The following is a 24851-nucleotide window of genomic DNA, read 5'->3' as shown; positions in this document are numbered from 1 at the left end:
TACGGCTCAAGGTTCAATGAGGTGTGGCATTACATTAAGGTCTTAGGAAGCAGTGGAGCATGTTTGTGAACTGTGTTTGGTTGAACAATGCAACATGCAGTGCAAGTGACTGAGAAAATGGTTATCACTTTATTATCAGTCAGTCCAGAAGTTAAAACATTTCAGTTGATCCAGTAAGTAACTGATAAAATGTTGTTTATTATGGTAGAAAAAAAATGCAATGCCACAGGAAAATAAATAAAACATTTGTTAGCACTGAAAATACAAAGCACCATTTTATTTGTTCTGTCTCAAACACTCAAGTTGAGGCCACCAGGCTCAGATTTAAATTTTTAATGTGTGTCTCCCACCGCCACCCTTTCATTCCTCCCCCTCTCAAAATGTGATTTCTTGTCAGTACAAAAAGTTTTACTGTAACAAAAAAAAACTAAATAACAAAGTTTTGCAGTCTGAAGATATAACATTACAGTTAAAAACAAACAGTGAAATTCACAAGCAGGGCACCCTGATTTACTTTTTTTGTATAGTCTACAAAATGAATGGGATTGCATAATGGTAATGAATAATTATAACGCATTTGTTAAAGCAAGACTATGTAACTTCTGGAACAGCAACCACTGTGACTGCAAGTGACAGTTAAGGCCTGGTCACACCAGAAAGTGGCACAGCAAATTGATCTATATGTCTTTGTGAAATATTTGCTTCTAGAAGTTCTAGTTGGCAAACTGTTGTCTTTTGTGGAGCTAGCTTCCTCTATTTTGGACTCCCCGGCTCTCCATTCCCTGAAAGATAGCGAGCACAAACTCAAAATTTGCGTGTTAATGTTACCATTAGTGAATCCAGTAATGATTCCATTGGAATAATTGATTTCACCGTGTCATTCTGCCATTTTTAGTCAGTGAACTCAGAAAGTCTGTTATACACTACTATAAGTTTGCTTACATTAGCCAAAATTAGCCACCATAAGCCACTGGTCATACGGGACCAAGAAAGATTGTGGCCTAGTAGTATATAAAATACAGTAGTGTATTATTTTACTTACAAATGCAACTTTTTATTTGTAAGTGAATGACTGTTATTACTTCTGTCCAAAGTTACATAGCCTCACTTTAATTATTTGAACTGCAGTTTTCTATATTTGGTGAGTTAGACTAATCAATAAAACGTTTGGAAGGTTATTAGTATCTCTAGCCACAGAGGCTGTGTGTGTACTACGTCCCTGAGAGAAGCAATGTGTTCACTGTAAATGGCTGTAATGAGCCTTGCACAAAATATTATCTACAGTATGAGAAAGGTTCAGCAGACGGTTCAGAAAATATGGATGACAGGAGTGCTTTAGAGATGACATGGGCTGCATCAACAATGACTGATGTTGTTTTCTGAGACCCACTGACAGTCCAGCGGAAGAGTTTAGCATTAAAACTCGACTGAGGCCTCCCTTTCAGAATCATAGAATAGGGTACAGGGCATAGCTCGCAATGCCACAAGTGTTTCTACCATCTCGGACCATTCGCATGTAGCCGCCTTCACCCCAACTGGTACCCCAGCTAAAAAAAACAAAAAAAAAACAGTGATTCATATTAACAAAACAACAAAATAGAAACACTTGTACAGTTGATGTATAACAGAAAATGTAGTGTTTGACAAATCAACCTATGCTATTCTATATACAGAGGGTTTTTCTGACCTGTTTTTGATGATCCAGTAGTCTTGGCCTCCTTCAGAGCTGTAGCCAACCAGTAGCACCGCGTGACTCAGATTGTTAGGGTTGCAGTTTGGCTCATTATATATTCCTGTAAAGGAAATTTCAACCTGCATTAATTGATTGTTTGGCCATTTGGGGGCAGCAGAAACAAGCTTTCAAGACAATATTGACATATTATTATCTTTTTCTGTAAACAGCTGCCTGTTTCAGCTGGAGACGAGGTTGATGACAGTGATGAGACTGAACTAAAAACAGTAAAGTTGCGGACCAATACAATGAGCTGAAAGACGCTACAAAGCTCCGTAGAGCTGAGGAGAATTGTAGATTCAGGTGATAATTCTCTCTGGGTTTGTCACTATGAGCAACATCTTTCACATAGATGTAGTAATAGTTATTAGTCATCAGTTAATCAGTAGTTATTTCATTGTTAGTATAAAAATATTGATTATAGCGGCTTAAAAAAATGTTTTAATCGCTGACATAACAAGTGTCTAGAGGGAGTATTTTAAGACAATTAACCTGAGCTGTAAAACAGGAAGCTTGAATGATCTGCATCAATGGCTACTGTGATGGGACCAATGGTTGCCACGGCATCAGCCAGAGCCTGCTCATCTCCTTTGGGTATGAACCTGTAATCTCTGATATGGGCAACTGCAAGTTCGCTGTCGTAGTAACAGGGCTGGGTATCCTGTTGAGAGAAATACAGAGCTAAAAGTTACCGGCAGGCTGGAGACCGAATAATTAACTGTTTGAACTGTTCTGATAGAGGCAGAGCCAGGAGGTTGAGCCTCACCACTGAAGTGTATGGGTAGGTGTTTGTCGACTGCAGCCCGTTGCTGACCACATAGTCGTAGGCGTTGGCCATCCAGGCACCACTGCAGCCATAGGTACCGTAAGATCTGGAGCAGTCCACCAGGTTTTGTTCACTCAGAGATAGAAGCTGACCTGTCCTCTTGTATATTTGTCCCTCAATAGCTCCCGTAGTGCTGAAGGCCCAGCACGAGCCACAGTAACCCTGTGAAGAGCATTTAAAACATAGAATAGATTTGAAGATGTTCATGATTCAGTCTGGATAAAACCCACTCAAAGTAAATTTAGGAATTTCTTACCTGGTCTTTCACCTCAGTGACATAACCCATGTTCCTGTAGTCGATAAACCAAGTATCTAACTTCTTAGCATTGTGACGCAGCCTTCGGGCAGAGACGGTCTTCCCTCTCTTCACGAATTTGGCATCTATTATGGCACCTTGCAAAACCTTGTACTCTTGTTTTGTCTACATATGGAGAACATAAAGTAGATTGTTTTCAAATAATTCATGTTATAGATATCTACAATTTGGCAAATCAGTTAATCAAAACAACTTGTTTATTTAAGCCAAAGAATTTTAAAGGAATAGTTTAATAGTAGGAGAAATAAACTTAGTTACTTTCTTGCTGAGAGTAAGATGAAAAGATACCGATCTCATGTTTGTTCAGTAAATATGTAGCTGGAGCCAGGAGATGTTATCCTAGCTTAGCACAAACACAGGAAACAGGGGGAAAGAGCTAGCCTGGCTCTGTCCAAAGGTAACAAAGCAATTAGCACCTACAAGCACCTCTAAAGCTCATTAATTAACATGTTATATCTTGTTCGTTTAATCTGTACCAAAAAAAAGTGCAAAAATGGCAATTTTTGGTTTTACATGGTTTTATATGCTAGACTATTTCTTTGCCGGAAGCAGTGACCTTCTGGATCTCCTGTTTCCAGTCTTTATGCTAAGATAAGCTAACTGGCTGCTGGCTGGAACTTCATTTTGAATGGACAGACATGAGAGAAGTATTAATGTTCTAATCTAACTCTTGAAAAAGTGTATTTCCAAAAATGTGAAACTATTCCTTTAAGAGTAAGACCTCACCAGCATCCTTATTTTGACCCTTTACCTGTTTTATGAGGCAATTCATAAAACAATCACTGAACTACAGTACAGTAGTAGTATGGTTAGCATCTAAGTTTGAATAGTTGTCACTTTGGACACATGCATCTAAATTAATTCAATATACTGCGATGCTGTTTTTTTGTATAGAAGGTATTCATTTGGATTTGTATTGAAAATACAAAAAAAGTCTCAGCTCAATCACAGATTTAGATCAATTACCAGTTTTTACTCTTTGTGATCATCAATAATTCAGCAATGTTGGGATGTTCAAATTTAGTCAATAACTGATTTTCTCTCTAGACTCATGATCAGTTTGAAAGCTTTATATTTACTTAAAATGCCCTTGAAACGCAGCTTTGTGTGACTTTGAGTTGAGATTGTAGGTAGTGGAGCTTTTAGTAAAAACATTACTCCTTACCAGGTCTCCATATTTATTCATGACCATAGTGAACGGCCTCATCCCCATGAAAAACCCTTGATTATTGTGTTCAATCATCTGCTTGTTCTCCTCCCAGATGGCCTTCCTTTGCATGTCGTCCTGCACGATAACACAAAACACATCACAGAAAGACTCAAGTGAATCAGAGCTTATATGCACTTACTGTTGGTGCTTGAATTATAGATGTGGAATTAGTCTCACAATTTCATCGTAGGTTATGCCATGGCTGCTCTTCCAGATCTCCCACTCAGTCAGGACCGCCTCATCTGAGTCTGACGCTACGTGCTGTGGGCCGCACAGCAGGACTGAGAGCAGAGCTGCTCTCAGCAGGAAGCTGGCCTGCTGCACTACAAGAAAAAGAGCATCACAGTGGAGTCACTGCTTTTGTTTGTACCTACTAATAATAATTATTATTATCAAATATGTTATATGTGAACTGTTCTGTCATTTACAGCAAGCATTCGGACAATACATCAGATATCTAATCTATAATAAATGAGGAGTATATGATGTCAGTGGATCATGACGCAAACTCTACAGTGTTGCTGCATGTACAGAGCAGCCTGTAAGCTCAAATATTTTAATCTTTTTCATTTAGCCAAGGTTATTCTCTTTTAAAGCTTCAGTGAAACTTGACACCAGTGGTGGAAAGTAACTAAGTACATTTACTCAAGTACTGTACTTAAGTAAGTAAAGTAAGTAAACAGTTTTGAGGTACTTGTACAATACTTGAGGATTTTCATTTTCTGTGACTTTACACTTCTTCTCCACTACATTTCAGAGGTAAATTTAATAACTTAAGTTACTAGTTACTTGGCAGATTCAGATGAATAAGACAAAATAGAATCAACAAATACAGCAGTATATAAAGTAATTAAAATTAGCCCCACCATTAGGAGCTGCAACACTGAAGTGATGAACACATTAATGCATCAATATTTATAATCCAACATATACTGTGGGCCATTCTGCATCATGAGTACTTTTACTTTTGGTACTTTAAGTATATTTTGATGCTAATACTTAGACAGAAGACTTTAAATGCAATTTTACTTGTAACAGAGTATTTCTACACTGTGGCATTGCTACTTTTACTTAAGTCAAAGATCTGAGTACTTCTTCCACCACTGCTTGCCACAACAAGAGTGTTTACTGAACAAACCTAAAAGCCAACACATTAGAAACATAATAGAAACATCGGCATCTATAGTCATGCCTAATGACATTTAATGAAACCGAGCAATTTGCATTTTAAAATGCAAGTTGTGTTTAAACTAAAAGGTACACCTTCAGATTTCTAAGACTGCACTCCATATGAAATAAAAAGCCCTGACCAGCTTACCTGCATGGATGTGAGTCTGTTTTGTTCCCATGGTCTGAGAGTGACTCTGGACAGTCACATAGCAACAGACTCACTGTCAACCTTCCTTATATAGCCTTGCAACAAGTACATGCTTCCACTATACTTTACTGAATCTCTAAATCAACACTTATGCCAGCAGCTGAGAGGGACATTAGTCAACAAAAATAAGATGCTTTCCCTGCTCCTCCTCGGTAATTCCTCTATTATCATTTAGAGAGAGCTAAAGCTGCAATATTGTAAATCCTTCAAATACCGGTTTATAATTGACCATAACACCTGACACCAAACTTTCCAGAAGAAGAAGTACACAGATCATTAAGTTAAGTAAAGGTACCAGTACATTATTGTAAAAATACTCCATTACAAGTAGAAGTCCTGCATTCAAAATCTTACTTAAGTAAAAGTACATTAGCATTATCAGAAAAAAAGTACTCATTCTGCAGATAGGTGGCCCCTGTTATTGTTAAACTATTATACATTACATTATTAGATCGGTAATACAGATGCATCAGTGTGTAAACAGCATTTTACTGTTGGAGCTTTGCATTTTTTTGTAAAATACTGGATGGATTGGATGAATAATGGGCCTCAAACAGTTATTGAAATGAAACCATGTGAGATGTTGAGAGGGGAACTGTCTCTTTGGTGGAACTGCTAACAACTCACAGATACCTGAAACATGACAAGGGACCCCAACTACACACTGCTATTTTCACAAACCAAAAAGGCTGGAACCACTGGTTTAATATTTAACAATGCAGTGTATTTTATAAGCTTATATATTTTTTAGGTACATTTTTAATCTCAAAAGTACTACACCTGTCAGATAAATGTAGAGGAGTAAAAAGTACAATATTTGCCTCCGAGATGTAGTGGAGTATAAGTATAAAGTAGCATAAAATAGAAATACTCAAGTACAGTACAAGTACCTTGAAATTGTACTTAAGTGCAGTACTTGAGTAAACATACTTAGTTGCTTTCAATACTGATACATTCTCAAAAAATACTGATTCATTTATGCATAAACAGCATTTCACTGGTTTAGCTGGTCGCAGTGAAGCTAATTTGAACTACAGTATATACAGTTAGGTAGTTTAGTCCAGTGGTTCTCAGCCAAAGGGGTCGGGCCCCTTCAAAAGGTCATAAAATACGTCTGTGGGGTCATGAGATGATTAATAGGGCAGAAAAGAAGTTCTGCTACACAAATACTTTTTTTTTTTTTTTTAACTTTTCTTTAACCCTGCATTTTTGTGAAACAATGGATCATTTGACATCTTTGGGCCTTGAACAGTTAATTAATCGAAACCATCTGTGAGGTTTAGAGGGGTAAATCACTCTTTTGTGGAACTGCTAACAACTCCATATGTTGTTAAAGATTCACTCTTAAATGTAACTACATCTGAGATGTAGAGGAGTAGAAGTATAAGGTAGCACAAAATGGAAATACTCAAGTAAAGTATAAGTACCTCAAAATGACACTGACAAGCACAGTGGGTAAATGTACTTAGTCACTCTCCACCACTGTCCACCCGGCTACAGCCCACACTCACAGATGACTCTGCGTGTGCGTGCAGCAGCGCCCTCCAGCGGCCCGCCGCGTGCCTCCGTGCAGCACTGACTGCAGAGGATGAGCTCAGCTGACTGTCTCTGGCTGTTATTATGTCCGCGAACGGGCGCCGCCAACACCCAAACACAGTGCGGCAAAACAGGCGAGTGGCGCTCAGCAGCATCGTCTCTAATGAATGAGTGCGCAGGAAGAAACATGAGTCACGAATGAGGTCTGCAGGATGTCTTTTAAGGTAAACCAACCTTTTCCATCCGTCAGCCTGGAGGGCCTCAATGAGACAACAGATTACCTGCTTCCTTTTCAAGTGTACACTTGTTCATTTTCAGGGTTTATTTAGCGACGTGCTGTGTTTAACTGTAAAGGAAACCGGTGCGAGCTGGAATTAATTTGGCGGTTCATGGACTTTAATGCGATGTGTGCATGCGCGTGCGGGTTTAATAGGGTATCATATGGCCTGTGGTCCTGCTTAAATTTCACACATTAACCTGTATAGTGTGCACGTGAGTATGTGTGCAAGCGCTGTTTGAAAAACCTCATCCAAATCCCTTCAGTCTATTCTGAAAGAGTGGGAAAGAGTGTACGTGTGTTTGTTTGGTTGTTGATCAGTTAACACACCTGATTGATGACTCACCTGCCATTCAGACACTCTAAACTTATAAACCTGTACACCTGCAAAGGACACTGTGCTGTTTTTATTGGCTGTAGCCTACGCTGCTGTCAGTGTGTATAATAGGCCTACTATAATGGTGGTTTAAGGTCAGTGGTTGTTGTGTGTATTTACTCTCCAGAAGGAAACACCCCTGGCTAATGCTGTGTTTTGGGCAGCGAGGAAGGGGAACTTGGCTCTACTTCAGCTGCTGCTCAACAGCGGGCGCGTGGACGCAGACTGCAGAGACAGTGTACGGACGCTGCATGTCCTGGCTGCTCAGCTGCACGCTTTAACCATAACCCACCTGTGGTAGGGAGACAGAGAGCTTCAAGGCTTACCTCCGTGGTGCATGTGTGTGTGTGTGTACCATGGCAATCTCACACCCATTTTATGTTTGTTTGTTTTTTTTATCATAATAAAAAGCGAAAGTTTTATGTGTTAAGTTGGAAAATCTGCAGAATTTAGCGGTTTCATCAACAACACATGTAAAGTACTTTTCAGGAAGTCATCCCAATAAAACATGGTTGCCAACTTATTGTTGCCGTGTTTCTTTCAGTATGGAACGACAGCGCTGATGGTGGCGTCGTACAGCGGCCATTATGAGTGTGTCAAAGACCTTATTATGCAAGGAGCCGACATCAACTACCAGAGAGAGGTATGAGATAGTCCAAGAAAAAGTCCGACATATAAACTCCCCCCTTAAAACCACAAATTGTGGTTTTTACACTTCGTTTTTTTCCTGGCTAAAAACAAATGAGACATAACGTGTTAATTAGTGAGCTTTAGAGGTGCTGGTAGGTGGATTTTCTTTAGCTATGGAGAGAGCCAGGCTAGCTGTTCCCCCTGTTTCCAGTCTTTGTGCTAAGCTAAGCTAATTGACTGCTGGCTGCCAGAGGAGACTCCAGGAAGTCACTGGTCCCGGCCAATAAATAGTCGTTTTTACACTTCAGTTTTTGTACGGATTAAACAAACAAATTTACTGTCTTTGTGCTTAACTAAGCTAACTGTCTTCTGGCAGTAGCTACATATTTTGTGCACAGAAATGAGATTGGTATCAATCTTCTCATCTAACTCGCAGCAACTAAAACAAATAAGCACATATCCTAAAATATCAAACTATTCTTTTAAATAAAGCTCCTGTAATGTTAGTTTTATGTTTGGAAAGCAGTTTGGTTTTAAGAAAACATAAGAATCAGAATCAGAAATACTTTATTGATCCCAGAGGGGGAAACTCTTTTGTTACAGCTGCTCACTATCATGTCAATGCACACAGGAGTAGAAGTTCTAAGCAAATCAAAATAGAAAACAGTATAATACAGCTAAGATAAATTAAGTACAAAGTGGATATAAGTATAAAAGCTAAAATAAGTGTAAGTACAAAAGTGGTTGATAAGTATGTACGGTATAATACAATGTAATAATATAAGTAATAGTGCAATAATGAGTACTGTCAAGTTAAGTGTAGCTTATTAAGATGATTATGAGACTGTAGATATTGCACAGCAGTAGTAGAAGTATGAATAAATATCAATAAATAGGGAATATTCAACTGAAAACAGTTGAATATTCCAGAAAAGTATTGGAGTGATGTTAATGATCCAATGTCCAGTTTAATGACTTAGGGTCATATAGACTGGCACTTAGACGGAGGAGTTAAAAAGTTTGATGGCCACAGGCAGGAATGACTTCCTGTGGTGCTCTGTGGTGCATTTTGGGGGGATGAGTCTTTTGCTGAAGGTGCTCCTTTGTTTGACCAGCATGTCATGGAGTGGGTGGGAGACACTGTCCAAGATGGCATGTAGTTTGGCCAGCAGCCTCCTCTCTGACACCACCGACAGAGAGTCCAGCTCCACCCCCACAATGTCACTGGCCTTACGGATCAGTTTGTTGAGCCTGTTAGCGTCCGCTACCCTCAACCTGCTGCTCCAGCATGCAACAGCATACAGGATAGCACTGGCCACCACAGACTCACAAAACATCTTCAGCATTGTACGACAGATGTTGAAGGACCTCAGCCTCCTCAGAAAATAGAGGCAGCTGTGGGCCTTCCTGTAGAGAGCTTGAGTGTTCTTAGCCCAGTCCAGTTTATTGTCCTTGTGTACTCCCAGGTATTTGTAGTTCTCAACAATGTCCACACTGACCCCCTGGATGGAAACCAGGGTCACTGGTGCCTTGGCCCTTCATAGATCTACAACCAGCTCCCAGCTCCCAGCACTTTTTCACACCACTGTATGTCATAGTCTTGGGGTTGAGAATAAGAACAGACTACTTCTGAAGACCCCTGAACAAGGCCTTTAATTGACTACTTTTCTATTCTACATTTCAAATACAAACAAACATGGATGGTTGTTGATTTCAAAATGCAGAATCTTTCTTTTATCGTCCTTTCCAGACAGGTTCTACTGCCCTGTTCTTCGCCTCCCAGCAGGGTCACAATGACATTGTGAAGCTCCTCTTTGAATTTGGTGCCTCCACTGAATTCCAGACAAAGGTATGCAATGGGGCACAATGACGTGTCTTTATAATACTTGGTGTGATGGAGACTGCTCTGATGCTATCATCACAGACGGTGACTCAGAGTGCTTTGTGTAGAGATAAGCAGAGAATAATGATGCACACTTTGCCACTCAGGCTGCTTTTTATACCTCTGGAGGCTTTAGAGACATTCTCTCTGCAAGTAAGTAACACACACTGGTGGCTATCAACAATTTTTCTCACTGCTAGCTTGTTTTTCCTGTGTGTTTTTGTGGCAGGACGGTGGCACAGCTCTCACTGTCGCCTCTCAGTACGGACACTCCAAGGTGGTGGACACCCTGTTGAAGAATGGAGCCAATGTTCATGACCAGCTGAACGTGAGCCCCTTTTGCGTCCACATCTTCAGCCTCTTTTTTTGACCTGTCTCCTCTCACTGTCAGTGCCTCTGTCTGTCAGGAACATGATGGTTAGTTGCACACAATGTCCCAGCAGCTGGAATCCAGCCTCTCAGGTTTCTGCAGACTGCTGAGTCAGACACGACTGACATTTGGCAGGATTAGTGTCTGTGTCTGTGAAAACAACCTGACAGCACAAACATACACTTATAAAATAGCAGTAATATAGTAATATGTTATTAATACACTTTTTGCTTAGTTAGAAGCTTTTCTGAGTGTTACCCTGTGTATGAGATGATTCCTTTATGTTTCAGGATGGTGCCACCTCTCTGTTTCTCGCTGCCCAGGAGGGTCATGTGACTGTGATTCGTCAGCTGCTTTCATCTGGTGCCAAGGTTAACCAAGTGCGGGAGGTAATGTCCTCGCCTCTTTAGCATTTTGAGGGATTTAAAGGACACAGTCACAGAGAGTCTCTGCCTCTTTAGCTCACAGCTCCTCTTTGACATCCCCCCAGGTTATATTATGCCTGCCTGCAGCGACTCTAATATTCCTAATTATGTCCTTCATCACTGCACCCCCATCCATGTGTTCTCCAGGATGGCACTGCCCCCCTGTGGATGGCAGCTCAGATGGGTCACAGTGAGGTGGTGAAGGTGCTACTCTTACGTGGTGCAGATCGGGATGCTGACAGACAAGTATGTAGTTCTTTTAGAATTAATAAAGTACATAAAAGTGTACATTAAAGGATTATTGATTGGTATCATTTAGTCCTCTTGTCCCAAACAAGACTAGTAAGCAGCCTTGAACACATATACTTCAATGACAACTGAGAACGCTTTATCTGCTGATGAGGACCATGTGATATAATCGAAAGCCTCAGAGCAACTGAGTAAGGTGACCTTGAGTGGAGATTTTGTTAAACAATTGTGTGCTTTCTCTGCTGTCTAGGATGGATCAACAGCGTTATTCAAAGCAGCTTTTAAGGGACACAACAGCGTCATCGAGGAACTTCTCAAGTTTTCTCCTTCACTTGGCCTTCTCAAGGTAGAGGATGCTGCCATGGACATTTTGTGAAATACGTGTACATGTCTTGCCGGGGGTTAAGTGAGAAGATCGATACCACTCTGGTGTCTGTACGGTAAATATGTAGCTACAGACAGGAGATGCTTAGCTTAGCATACAGTAAGACTCCAGGAAGTCACAGCCAAGAAATAGTCTAACATAACCCCCCGTAAAACCTCAATGGGTCGTTTTTACGCTCAAGTTTTTTTGTACAGATTAAACAAACACGATAGATTTGATAGTGAGCTTTAGAGGTGCTGGTAGGTGGATTGTTTTATTACCTTTGGACAGAGTCAAGCTAGGTGTTTCATTCTGTTTCCACTCTTTGTGCTAAGCTAACCGGCTGCTGGCTCTATCTTCCTATTTATCGTACAGACTCAAGAGTGTTATCGATCTTCTCATGTAATTCTGGGCAAGAAAGGGAATATGTGATATCAAACTATTCCTTTAATACCAACCCTGCAGCACTGGATAAAGAGCAGGTGCATATTTGTTAACAACTGGAGAATACCTCTCCATAAGCATTATGAATACATACATACAGTACATTTGTTGCCTCCAGAACGGCTCCACTGCCCTTCATGCTGCTGTTATGGGTGGAGATGTTCGAACTGTTCTGCTGCTGCTTGGGGCAAACGCAGACCCCACACTACCCAACAAGGTAAGGCACTTAGATTTGAAAGATGAGATGATAAACAGAGAAACATGAGTAGATAACTTCAGCTTGTAAACTTTTTCTCATGTATGTTTTGCAGAATAATGAACTCCCTGCAGATCTTACAAAGAGCGATCGCATCCTAAAGGTTTTACATCCAAAAATCTTAAATGGAGACAGCTGATGACCACCCAGACTCCTGCCTTCATGCCTGCCTGTACCACACTGATGATGTGTACTGAGGGGAAAAGAAAACAAAAATACAGTGTCAAATATGCTCAACTACAACATGTACTGTACATGGTGCTTGCTTATGATTACGGCTGAAATGAAGCTGTCATATGTTGAATAAACCTGGACTAAATTTAGAGCAACAAAATGTGCGACCAAAATGCATTTGTCTGCCATGTGCATCATCTCCTTTATGCTGTTGTTACTACAGTATATGTATTTATTTTTGTTTACCCCAGGTGTTGTAAGATTTCTAGATATTTTGCACACTTTTTATTTGCCTTTTTAATAGATGTAATAAAGTGTACATTTGTTATTCAATTATTCAGTGGCAGTGCATGTTTATTTAATGCAGGAGGATCAAGTAATTTTATTTTGTCAGATGTCCTAATTTTTATTTTAATAAAAGGATTGTATTATTTTAATAATGAGATAATAAGCAGATATTACATATTGTAGTCACTATATCATTTAGTTATAATGACTGATATTCACAAGAGGTCAGTATTATTAGATGTAGGCCTCAGCCTACACCTGTCTGACACCTTAACTCACTTGTATTGTGGTTGAATGAATTTAATTTCCTTTTTTTCTGCAAAGTAAAATAATGAATTTTAAATATTTACATCTATGAGGTAACCTTGAATGATTATATGTTTTTTAAAAGGCATGACTGAAATATCTCCTTACAGCGGCAAATGAAGATGATAATAACATTGTCACGTGACCACCGCGGAAGTGACAAGTCAACTTTTTGTTGATGCGGAAGACAGACAAACTTTGAGGATGTTTTGCGAGTGAAGTTGTTGTATAATGAAACATAAGTAGCAGCTAACAGCAAAAAAAAAAGGAGTTAGCAGATTTACAGTTTTATCTGAAGCGACAGACTTAAGTTTGACCGACATATCAAAACCTAATGGCTGGCGGTAATTTACAGGTGAGTGACAAACTTGTACTAAGCTAGCTACCTGATTACATAATACTGTGTCATCAGAAGAGACGTTTACAAGTCAGCTTTTTAATGATCAAGTGTCAGCTTTTGATAACTATAAATAGCTAATTCAGCGTGTAAAAGTATTCCAATTTAAACAAAAAGATGAACTAAAGTCGGTACCGGGGTTTATAAGTAATAACTAACGGCTTCATTTAATTTCCATTTCATGCTAACTACTTTCTGCTTCTCCTCCACTACATGTCAGAGGGAAATATTGTACTTTTGACTCCACTACATTTATTTGACAGCTATAGGTACTGGTTATTTTTCAGAATTATATAAAATGCACTGCATTGTTAAAAGTTAAACCAGTGGTTCCTTTTGGCTCGTGACCCCTTACAAAAAAAGCAGTGTGTAGTTGGGGTCCCTTGTCATGTTTCAGGTGTCTGTGAGTTGTTAGCAGTTCCACCAAAGAGACAGTTCCCCTCTCAACATCTCAGATGGTTTCATTTAAATAACTGTTTGAGGCCCAAAGAGGTCAAATTAACCAATATTTAACTAATAAAGCAAAGATTAGAAAAAAGTCCCAAAAAAATGTATTGAACTTTCTTTACTCTCCCATTAATCATCTCACAGCCCCTCACATTTATCTGGTGAGCCTTGGAGGGGCACAACCCCTAGTTTGGAAACCACTGGACTAAACTAGCTAACTGTATATAAAGTAGTTAAAACTAGCTCCACCTGGAGCAGCTATGCTACATTGATGCAGTATTGACAATCTAATATACAATAATATGTTAAACTTTTACTTTTTAGACTTCAAGTACATTTTGCTGATAATACGTCTCTACCTTTACTGAAGTAGGATTTTGAATGCAGGACATTTACTTGTAATGGATATGTTTACTGTGTTGTATTGGTACTTTTATTTTAGTAAGTGATCATCATACTACTTTTTCCACCACTGCCCTTTCAGTACCACTTCCTGAGCTGTGAGTAATAGCTTTATTAATAGTTAATAAATCATTTACTAACTAGTGAGCATTAATTAATGGATTTCCAACATTTATAAGAGCACGATTACCAAGTAGAAAGCATAAACACCAGCCAAAAGGATTTTGGCAACCTAAAAATAGTTTGTTTTATTAGCTTCTAACTACAAAGCATGTGTAAATGAATTATTAACCATTAATAAACAGTAGTTACTACTTACAAACCTTTTAAATGGTGCCTTATTACAAGGTGCTTTCCTAAATTCTTCTTTTTCATGTTTTCTGTTGTCTCAGAAAGCTATAGATCTCGCCACTAAAGCTGCAGAGGAGGACAAAGCCAAAAACTACGAAGAGGCCCTCAGATATTATCAGCATGCAGTGCAATACTTCCTTCATGTTGTCAAGTGTAAGGAGCTTGAATTGTGTCTCCTTACAATATTTGTGTGATTTTTATTGTTTAAACCACACTATCTATTCAACACAGCACAGTGATCTAAGCTACTTACTGTGTTGCAGATGAGGCCCAGGGTGATCGAGCGGCGCAGAGCATCAGGGCCAAGTGTGCAGACTACCTGGACAGAGCCGAGCAGCTGAAGGAGTATCTGAGGAAGAAAGAGAAGAGTCCCCCGGCCAAACCTGTCAAAGAGTCCCAGTCTGATGACAAAGGGTGAGACTGATCAATATCCCAGTGTTGGTTGCGTTGGTGACTTTCTTCAGCACTTTCATGAGGGCTATTTTCTACAGTATTCCTGGAGAAGGTTTGTTCTACAGGTCCTGTAATTTTCTAATAAAAAAATATGTAATTTGATACTAATTATCGGCATCACAAAACATTTGCAAAGCCAAAGTTTTGAACATTTTGAAACCTGGATTTTTACATCCATATTTACTTACTAGCAGTCTCCTTTTTCCCCATCTTTGCTGACACATTGCTATATTTCTTAGCGCTGTAGATCAGTGGAATAATGTGAAACTATTGGCAGGAATGTGTATTGTGTCATGCACGAGACAAACAAAACGGGAACCCCCTCATTAAAACGTTGCTCCATAGCGCTACTAGTGATCAAAAACTCCACAGGGTACCTTTAAGTTTTAAAGAAGTTGTTTATTTCCAAAAGACTTTCCTTGAAAGAACTGCTGAAATCTTAATGACTGGAAAAACTGACAGAGATCCATTTAAACCCACATAAATATTATGTGTATGTCATTTATTATTGGAAACGCTATACTCAAGATTTGTTGAAATGTTTGCCTTGCTGTAGACAAACTTAACATCTTTGCATGTTTCACTTAATGGGAATTGCTTAATTGAAAGTGTACCAAATGAACACTGTCTCCAGTTTCCCTATAATTAGTCTTTTTCAAGAACCTTCGTAAGAATTTGCAGTTTCATATCAGTTTCTATCAGAAAATATTACTCAAAATCAAGTGTTACTGGATACCCCTCAAAAATACTAATCATTGTTCACTGTTCAATAAAGTGACAATAAATTACTATGTGGACGGTTGTCATTTAATTTCAGGAATGAAAGTGGTGAAGGGGACGACGCAGAGAAAAAGAAGTTTGAAAATCAACTCTCAGGTGAATGACATACAGATGCAGCATGATGTTAAATATGATGTGCAAAACATCATTATCATGCATGACATTTCAGAAAATAAGTCATGCTTCGAAGTATTCATGAAACCCATCTCTCTTACAGGTGCCATTGTCATGGAAAAACCAAACATTAAGTGGAACGATGTAGCTGGACTTGAGGGGGCCAAAGAAGCCTTAAAAGAAGCTGTGATTCTGCCCATCAAATTCCCTCATCTGTTCACAGGTACTGAAAACAAGAGCAACAACTTTAAACTTCCTGAAAATGAATAGTATTTAATAATACGGTATCTATTTGTGTAGGAAAGCGAACTCCTTGGCGGGGGATCCTTCTGTTTGGCCCTCCAGGAACAGGGAAATCCTACCTGGCCAAGGCGGTAGCCACAGAAGCCAACAACTCCACCTTCTTCTCCATCTCCTCCTCCGACCTCGTATCCAAGTGGTTGGGGGAAAGTGAGAAGTGAGGCCCAGGTTCTTTACATGATGATGAAACCGGGAATATGATAAGCTGACAATAAACATGTATTGTTTCTCCACCCTCTGTCTCCCTCCAGGTTGGTGAAGAGCCTGTTCACTTTAGCCCGAGAACACAAGCCATCCATCATTTTCATCGATGAGATCGACTCCCTCTGTGGCTCCAGGAGCGAGAACGAGAGTGAAGCAGCGCGCAGAATCAAGACAGAGTTCCTTGTCCAGATGCAGGGTGAGCAAGAAGAGATAACCTGCACGTCTGAGCTAAAATCTGAATAGCGGTACTTTGTGAAGTGAAAGAGGTGTCCTTCTCCTCTCAGGTGTTGGAAATGATAATGAGGGAATCCTGGTCCTGGGAGCCACAAATATACCGTGGACACTGGACTCAGCAATCAGGAGAAGGTTAGTTTAACTTACTTGTGTTAATGTATTAATAAGCAAATGTTAGCATGCTAACACGCTAAGCTGAGATGATAAACATTACTTGTTAGACATCAACATGTTAGAATTGTCATTGTGAGTATGTTAGCATGCTGATGTTTGCATTTAGCTCAAAGCACCACTGTGCCCTAAGACTGCTGCTAGCATGGCTGTGGACTCTTTTTCCTGTTATTCAGAGATAATGATGTACTGTCAATCAAACTCTGGCAAAGTAATTGATGATCCAGTTTTATAACCAGAAATATTTTGCAATATTTGAGTATTGTTGCACTCAGGTTGTCAACATGTGACCTGGAAACAACGATTAATGCCCAGCCTGCTGATCTCTATAAAAGTCTGGAAAAGCTTGTCTACATACTATTGACCAACAGTTTAAACAAGAACACTTTGTGTTCAGTTTAAACAAACACTTGTTTGTTCTAGTCATGTTTCTGTTTGCTACATAGTACTAACATTTTTTCTGGTGAAACTGGGATTGAAAGAAAACTCACTATTTTGTACTTGTAGAGAGCAGCCTTTGTGTTGATCACAACCTTCTTATTGATAAGTTATACAAAGAAAAAAGAATAGACCTCTCAGGCATGGTTAAACTAGTTTTAGTCATACCTGTCAGGATACACACCGTCACAAAGTCTCACACAAGACCTCAGGCATCTTTTCTGTAGTTAAAACATCAGTTCACTTATCTCTTGCCACTGGAAAAGACGAAAGAGCTCAGAAAAGTTTTCAGCTTCAAGAGAAAAATTAAGGGAAAAAACTGTCCGGATTTAAGAGGTTAAATGCTTCATAACGGCTGATTGACTCTCTTGTCTGTCTTAGGTTTGAAAAGCGAATCTACATTCCTTTGCCCGAGGAGCACGCCCGCTCCTTCATGTTCAAACTGCATCTGGGCTCCACCCCCAACGAACTGACAGAGGCAGACTTCATCACTCTGGGCAAGAAGACAGAGGGCTATTCTGGGGCGGACATCAGTGTTATCGTTAGGGACGCCCTCATGCAGCCTGTGAGGAAGGTTCAGTCAGCCACTCACTTCAAAAAGGTACACACACAGTAACAGTTCACCTGTGCTTGTTATCCTACCTGTCCTAGTTCAAAGTGATAGAACAAGTCAGCAGGAATATATTGTTCCAAAATAAAACAGATGACTCAACAGCTATTGGATGGATTGCATTGAAATTTGGTATACATATTCATGTCCCCCTCAGGATGAACTGTAATCACTTTGGTGGTCTTCTAACTTTTCATCTAGCGCCATCATCAGGTCAACATGTTATTTTGTTTACTTTGGTTTATGACTAAATACCTGCAAAACTGATGACTTTCCCATCAGTCTCAGCTGTACTTTGTGTTTAGCAAATGTTAGCATGCTAACAAGGTGAACATGGTGAACATTAACTGCTAAACATCAACCTGTTAGCATTTTCATTGTGCGCAAGTTAGCATGCTGTGGACAACTAAGCTACATGAAAAGATTGTATTCTTTCACTAAACTAAAATGGTGAACATGGTAAACATTATACCTTCTGAGCATGTTAGCATTGTGAGCATGTTGGTATTTAGCTCAGCTGTGCCTTAGTCTTGTTTTTTAATCACTGATATCTCCATCGCTGTTTTGGGGAGTTTAAGTACAAATAATTGAACTTATCAATATTTACAATAAAATAATGTTCTTTTCTAAATTGTAACAAGATAATACATATTGACTTTTATGCACACAAGTGGAACAGTTTCTGCACTGCCTGAACACTGGGCGACACTAAATATACATTATTCATTCAAAAAAAATAGTTCAAATAGCTACAGAGTTTTCATAATGAACTACCTAGTATCTAATGTTTCTATCCATCCACACACAAACGCACACTAATTAAGGTTCGCGGGTCATCATGGAAGAACCCTGGCATCGAGGTGGAAGACCTCCTGACTCCGTGTTCGCCGGGTGATCCCGACGCCATAGAGATGACGTGGATGGACGTTCCTGGGGAGAAACTTCTAGAGTCAGTCGTGTGCATGGTGAGAAAAGACTTCCAATATTCGCCAGGAAGGAAAATATGTGCATGAACAAAAAACACAAAAAGTCATCTGTAGATCAGTGTTATTGACAAACACAGATGAGTGCAGTGATCTGCATTTATTGTGACCTCTGATATTTCCCATGCAGGCTGACATGCTGAGGTCATTGACCAACACCAAGCCGACAGTGAATGAGCAGGACTTGGAGAAGCTGAAGAAGTTTACTCAAGATTTTGGTCAAGAAGGATAATAATACCCACACTACCCATTATATTTTCACTGTCGGTTATGCTTTAGATTACTCGATTAATCTTTTGGTCAATAAAGTGTCAAAAATGGTGGAAAATGTTCACCACAGGTTACTGGAGCCCAAAGTTCTTAGTTTCTTTGTCTGATCACAAAAGTAATTATTACTTAAAGTGAAGCAACAGAAAAGCAAGCTAATATTAAGGTTTTGGTTTAAGATTTAGTTGCTGTAACAGCTAATGTTTGCTGTTCTTACTGGAGAATTGACTAAAATGATTAATCGGTGATCAAAATCTTAATTGACTTTTTGTTGATCGACTACTCTATTAACTGTTTCAGCACTATCGCTAATATATCAATGGATCATGTTTAGATGTGTTTCATCTACACATTTGTAAGGTTGCATGTCTTTTCCTCATTGATTTTCAACGCAACATACCTCTTCACAGTCTAAGGGGGTTTATACTGTGCTTAACAGAATCGGTTTCAGGGTTGGCTATTATAAATGGGAATTTATACTATAAAATGTATGAATGATCTCTCTCTTTTCAACATGTAGACAACCTTTTACGGGTTATTTTTATTTCACTGCATATAAAGTTGTAATTGTAATATTGAGTTACTGAATTGATTATTGAATTTTACAGGAAATATTAAATATTGTACAATAATGATCGTAAAAGCATTTCTGAATTCTGATCAACTTTGGCCAGAGAGCTACAACATCTATGCACACATTTTCTACACTTCTACAGTTTTTCTGTGTTGCCACTGGGTTTGAAATATGTCTTTATTTAAGAGTTTTCTTTCTGGGTTTACAGAGGTGACTTATAAATAAAACTTGTTAAGGTGGTCATTTGCACTTTTGTTGTATCCTACATGACATGTTCTGTGAACAAAACACTCAAGGTTAAATAAACAACACAAAACAAGAAAACAGGAATCCTTATTAACTTTGTGAATCTATTTAATTGTTAAAATACATCTCTTACTTAACTGTCATATTTTTATTTTAAATGCAGGGTAGATAATTTAATTAGTACATTTGTTAAGAGAAATATAACAGGTTAATTTCACATCTTTAAACAATGTAAGACCTGTAGAAAAATGACAAAGTTACGATGCTTGCACAAGCTGATCATTTGCTAAAACGAAATTATTTGGAAATGGAAGCCTTACACGTCTTCTGTTAGTGTCATTAATAAAGATATGCAGTATCTTTGTTTGAAAAGGAGACTAAAAATGTTTTCTATTGAGCAGAAGTTGCTAATTCAAAGTGAATAAATGCAGTCGTAATTAACATAAATAATGGAAAAATCTGGCAATATGCAAGTCATTTGGAGTGAAAAATAAAAAGGCCAACTGAAATAACTAACTAAATCTCAAGAGACGATCAACCTGATTGGTATTTGTGAATACTGCAACAAGTACTGAAATGAAAACTGCAATATCAATTCAAACACACTTCAAATGAAATGAAAAGTATGAATTAACAGCTGCCAATGAAAATAATGACCATAAATAATGCACACAAATGAGTGACGTCCCTTTTCACTTCAAAGCACAACCTGTAAATGCCAGTGTTTCCTCATACATAGACTTATTTGTGGTGATGACAACATCAGACATCCATCACAACCTGTTTCCACCAAATAGGTACCTCAAAATGCTACAATGTAAGTGATTATTGCTTTGTGTGTGCACTCCTCTTTATACAGCTCTCATCTCAGCCGGCCTCCACCACAAATAACCTGAGGAGCATTACAAGTAATACATGTAAGCCAAAGTAAAGGTACAGTACACAGAGATGAACACAAAACCTGTAAAAAACAAAAAAAACAAAACACCACTTCATGGCTATTAAGGTAATTCTGCAAATATAAAGGGCAAATGTGCTCCATGAAACTGAAACTTGAAAAACAGTGAGAGGACCTGAAATGTACATGAAAGGAGTAACGTGTTTCCTGTCGTTTAAATAACTCTTAAAAGTGAGTAATTGTATTTTTTGGTTAAGAACATTCATATTCAGACTGCACAAAAGGGGTGGGAAACTGCCACACAGGGCATATGAGAAAGTGCTAACAGTATTTACTGTATATATAGGACACATACGGAGTAATTCACTGCCCATCACAATCATGCTTCATAGATAGAAGTAGCCCATCAGACATTTCACTCCAACTCATGTGATGGCACAGAGAAGAAGCCAAATGCTGCAAATACAGGGGGGGAACGGTGTGCTACTAGATGTGCATTAATCAAAACACTAGAAGACAGAGAAGAGAGAGCCAAGTGCCAAACCAGTTGCTGCTCCAGCAAGCATGCCCAAAGCCACGTCTCCTCCGTCGTCACGCTGGCGTTCCCGAATAACAACATGGTTCACTCCAGGAGCAGGGTACCCACCTAGAAAGAACAGCAGCAACATGATGTCTCATTTAAGTTTGCAATGACATTTAAAGAATGCCAACGTGGTAAAATAGGATGGTGACCATTATATTGACGTTAGCATGTGCCTAAGTACAGCCTCACAGAGCCGCTCGCATGGTTGTAGACTCGTAGTTTTGTTAGACATATGAAATGAGGATTGAAATGTGCAGTTATTTACCTTGGTACTGATAAGGATAAGCTACAGCGTAGGGCTGCCCATCAGCAGAGTATACAATCTGTGTAGCATGTGGTGGAGGTGCAACATAGTCTCCATATGGGCCCGGGGCATAAACCTGCTGAAAAATGACAGACAAAAAGACTCTGTTGATCCTCTGAAGGATGCCAGCACTAGCAAGCTCTTCACATTACTAAAGAGTCATTTGATTCTCAGTTAATTTCACAAATAGTGCTTAGTGGAGCTTTTAAAACACTTCCATTACTACACCATTAGATGGCAGTAGGCTCCAACTTTGTTTGTTGTGATGTAGTAGCCTTATATTTGTTGGTTTTAGCTAGCTTGTTAGCTTGGTTTTCACTTAACAAGGATTATGCAGGATCATGTCAAACCAAGCCAAATTGTGTAGTAGAACATAGAGTGATTAAATGTGACACACAGTGCAAATTAGGGATACAGTATAATTATACTGTACATAGCCTAATCAAATATTTCAGGTTTGTATGCCTTTAACAATGCTTGTACAAATTGTTCCTTTTAAACATTGGTAACAATCATATTCAGAGATTTACAGAACTGAGTTAATTTATTGAGGAAAAGAAACAAATATTGAAGTCTGAAATGCACTGGTACGTTGCAAATAACTTTATTATTATTTATTTATTTATTTATTTTTAAATCAGTGTTAAACTAAACTAACATTTAGTCATATGCATAGTGTTTATGCCTTTTACTTGAGGTGGGGGAGCATATTCTGAGTAGGGGGGAGGAGCAGATGCCATCACTTCCTGCGCAAAGCCAACCTGAGGAGCAGTGACAACCTAAAAAAACAAACAAACAAACAAAAAAAAAAAAACACACACAAAAAAAACCCTGAAAAGCTGAAAATGAACACCAACAAAACTGAGCTACATGACGTTTGGACAAATGGAAACAGAGGAGAATTCTGACAAACCCCCATAAAGATTGTTCACTCTACTGCATTGAGGTTACCATCATAGGGATATATTGAAAACAGACAATATGAGAAATAACTCTGACCTCCAGTCTTATGTTATTTTTCTTATGGAAATAATAGTTTACGTTCAGTTTAAGTCACAGCTTATTTACTTAATAATACAGATAAAGATAGACGGGCTGATTTTACAACAACTTCCTATTCTTATTTTGGGAAACAAATCAAAACTCAAGTAACTGAAGATGTAGCAGAAACTCACCGCATTAATTCTGGCATCCTGAAGTGCCATGGTCCATGCCCTGCAACACAAAGTGGGAACCATGTCATCTTGGACATAAAATCTCACCAACACCGAAACAAAACGAGAGAGGCCAAAATAATTCATCAAATTGATATAATGACTCAGCATGTATATGTTGTCTTACAGAGCATCATCTGCACTGTCTGCACACAGGCTGATGACCCGTCCATCTCTGCACACTATCTGGAGCAAGGCGTCACGCATCTTCCCCTCTGGTGGGTTCAGCTCTGAGAAGCAATACAGCAGGGCAAATACAGAGGTGACGCATTTAAAAAATATGAACAAAAGTTTGTTAATACTGTGAGCGCGAGCCAATGACATCCCCATGCAACGGATGACAAGCACCTTGACATGCACCAGAGTTGCGGATGTTAATGCAGTCAACCCTCATGTGGATGTCATCCTCCATGTCACGCCGTTGTTGATCATTATAGAACACAAGTCGTCCGTCAGCCCACAAGTCAAACCAGTTTCTTTTCCAGCGACGCAGTATGGTACCTTCAATGGAAATATGCTACAGTCAAGTTCAATCCAAACTAATTTTATTTATACAGGATTTCATATCAAATGTCAAAGCATCTTTACCATCTGGATTTTAGGCAATACTTGTTAAATGCTGTTAAAACTACGTAGGGCTACTCACTTTGTCGATGGAGCCAACCACTCTTTACCATAGCCATCTTAGAGGCAACACCTAAAAACAATAAAATACATATAAGTTGGACAGTATCTGTTAGTAATGACACAAACTAAGGGCTGATGACTGGGCGTGGCATAGCCAAACAAACCTCGTGACTACTAGCACTATTAGCACAAGTCCACAATGATATTTTCACAACACAGTGTAAAAAAGCTATACAACAGTGAACACAGTTGACTTCTTTGCAGACTGAGTTTATCGATTGACAGTTTAAGATAAAAAGCCACCACAACAGCTTATCACGAAATTTGACTTTGCAACTTCATATGAGCTCATGAACAGTTTGACACCTTATGGATATCAATTACAACGTTAGTAGAAGCTAACCTTAAATAATTGTCAGTGCCAGGCCTTTCACTTTTTGTTTAAGCAGTCTATTAGCTAGTCGGTCAGTTATTTTGGTTCTCGCTACACGTTAGCTAGCTCACCTAACGGTAACAGATAATGGCTTCGAGTAATAATAGGCCACTTGTGAATGGGTCATCCTCATTTCTTATTAATACAAGTTGGAATGGAGAAAAAGTGGCGAGTACTGATGATGTAACGTTAAGCACAATAACCCCGTAATCACCTGATAAGTTTAGCTTTTGTGTTTCCTCTCTGATAACAAACGCAATCGAAGTTAGCTAGCGTTAACTAGCTAACGTTGTTTGTGTGTATATCTATATATATAACGTTACATGTTCGTAGCGAGCTGACCTACTAGTTCACAGAGTTCTTAGTCAGCTAAAACACTAAAACTGGTCCTTATAACCGAGGATAACAGTACATTAATTAGTAAAGGCACTTTGTAATTTGATTACTTACTTGATTATTCGTATGTTTTCAGAAAAGACGAGGTCTTTCGTGAGCATACAGGAAGCAGGGAAGTGCGATGCACAAAAAAGACGATGCCCTCCTTGGAGTCAAAAAGCCTGACCAATAAACCGAGTGGACGCAGCCAGGCAGCCTGTTGACAGACGTTATTTTCTCTTCCAATGTTGGCGTTAGCCCCGCCCAAGGAGCATCTCACGAGCGCTCAGTCTCTTTGGAGAGGGAGGCGTTTGTTTTGAATGACGTAATGTATCAGCTGACAGCGTTGGAAAGCGCTAGCAAACGCAGCGAGGCCGCGCTCGTCCGTATCTTCTCCTTGGTCTCAC

The 24851-nt window shown here is 39.1% G+C and overlaps 4 protein-coding genes across 8 annotated transcripts; 2 read left to right on the top strand and 2 right to left on the bottom strand.

Annotated features, from left to right (window-relative positions):
* Positions 1–110: 110 nt before the first annotated feature.
* On the bottom strand, positions 111–7187 carry cts12 (cathepsin 12). Of its 3 annotated transcripts, none has more exons than XM_044198311.1 (8): positions 6974–7187; positions 4262–4407; positions 4040–4159; positions 2815–2979; positions 2499–2720; positions 2225–2393; positions 1688–1793; positions 111–1547 (listed from the first exon to the last, which is right to left on the bottom strand). In XM_044198311.1, exons 1-8 carry the CDS (start codon positions 7185–7187, stop codon positions 1448–1450), a joined length of 1242 nt encoding a protein of 413 aa, XP_044054246.1. In that variant the 3' UTR covers positions 111–1447. The 3 variants fall into 3 exon arrangements, with proteins under 3 accessions (XP_044054246.1, XP_044054248.1, XP_044054247.1); XM_044198313.1 differs by having other exon boundaries at positions 6890–7007; XM_044198312.1 differs by lacking the exon at positions 6974–7187 and adding an exon at positions 5403–5448.
* On the top strand, positions 7074–12781 carry ankrd29 (ankyrin repeat domain 29). Of its 2 annotated transcripts, none has more exons than XM_044198314.1 (10): positions 7074–7222; positions 7779–7889; positions 8196–8294; positions 10032–10130; positions 10393–10491; positions 10824–10922; positions 11106–11204; positions 11458–11553; positions 12134–12232; positions 12327–12781. In XM_044198314.1, exons 1-10 carry the CDS (start codon positions 7211–7213, stop codon positions 12408–12410), a joined length of 897 nt encoding a protein of 298 aa, XP_044054249.1. In that variant the 5' UTR covers positions 7074–7210; the 3' UTR covers positions 12411–12781. The 2 variants fall into 2 exon arrangements, with proteins under 2 accessions (XP_044054249.1, XP_044054250.1); XM_044198315.1 differs by having other exon boundaries at positions 7185–7222; positions 7779–7948.
* Positions 12782–13193: 412 nt separating this feature from the next.
* Positions 13194–20003, top strand: LOC122877171 (vacuolar protein sorting-associated protein 4B-like). The gene is made up of 11 exons (XM_044198310.1): positions 13194–13394; positions 14678–14789; positions 14900–15050; positions 15907–15965; positions 16087–16206; positions 16284–16440; positions 16535–16683; positions 16772–16853; positions 17712–17931; positions 18765–18905; positions 19054–20003. Exons 1-11 carry the CDS (start codon positions 13374–13376, stop codon positions 19153–19155), a joined length of 1314 nt encoding a protein of 437 aa, XP_044054245.1. The 5' UTR covers positions 13194–13373; the 3' UTR covers positions 19156–20003.
* A 97-nt stretch (positions 20004–20100) lies between these two features.
* plekhb2 (pleckstrin homology domain containing, family B (evectins) member 2) lies at positions 20101–24656 on the bottom strand. Of its 2 annotated transcripts, none has more exons than XM_044198322.1 (8): positions 24520–24656; positions 23656–23706; positions 23358–23510; positions 23137–23239; positions 22971–23010; positions 22488–22574; positions 21757–21871; positions 20101–21554 (listed from the first exon to the last, which is right to left on the bottom strand). In XM_044198322.1, the coding sequence occupies exons 2-8, from the start codon at positions 23690–23692 to the stop codon at positions 21418–21420; spliced, it is 672 nt and encodes a 223-aa protein (XP_044054257.1). In that variant the 5' UTR covers positions 23693–23706; positions 24520–24656; the 3' UTR covers positions 20101–21417. The 2 variants fall into 2 exon arrangements, with proteins under 2 accessions (XP_044054257.1, XP_044054256.1); XM_044198321.1 differs by having other exon boundaries at positions 21757–21874; positions 24520–24653.
* Positions 24657–24851: the final 195 nt, after the last annotated feature.

This window comes from Siniperca chuatsi, linkage group LG6, assembly GCF_020085105.1.
Source record: "Siniperca chuatsi isolate FFG_IHB_CAS linkage group LG6, ASM2008510v1, whole genome shotgun sequence".
Taxonomy (NCBI): Eukaryota; Metazoa; Chordata; class Actinopteri; order Centrarchiformes; family Sinipercidae; genus Siniperca; species Siniperca chuatsi.
Note: the sequence above shows the minus strand (reverse complement) of the source record. Positions and strands in the feature narration are given on the sequence as shown.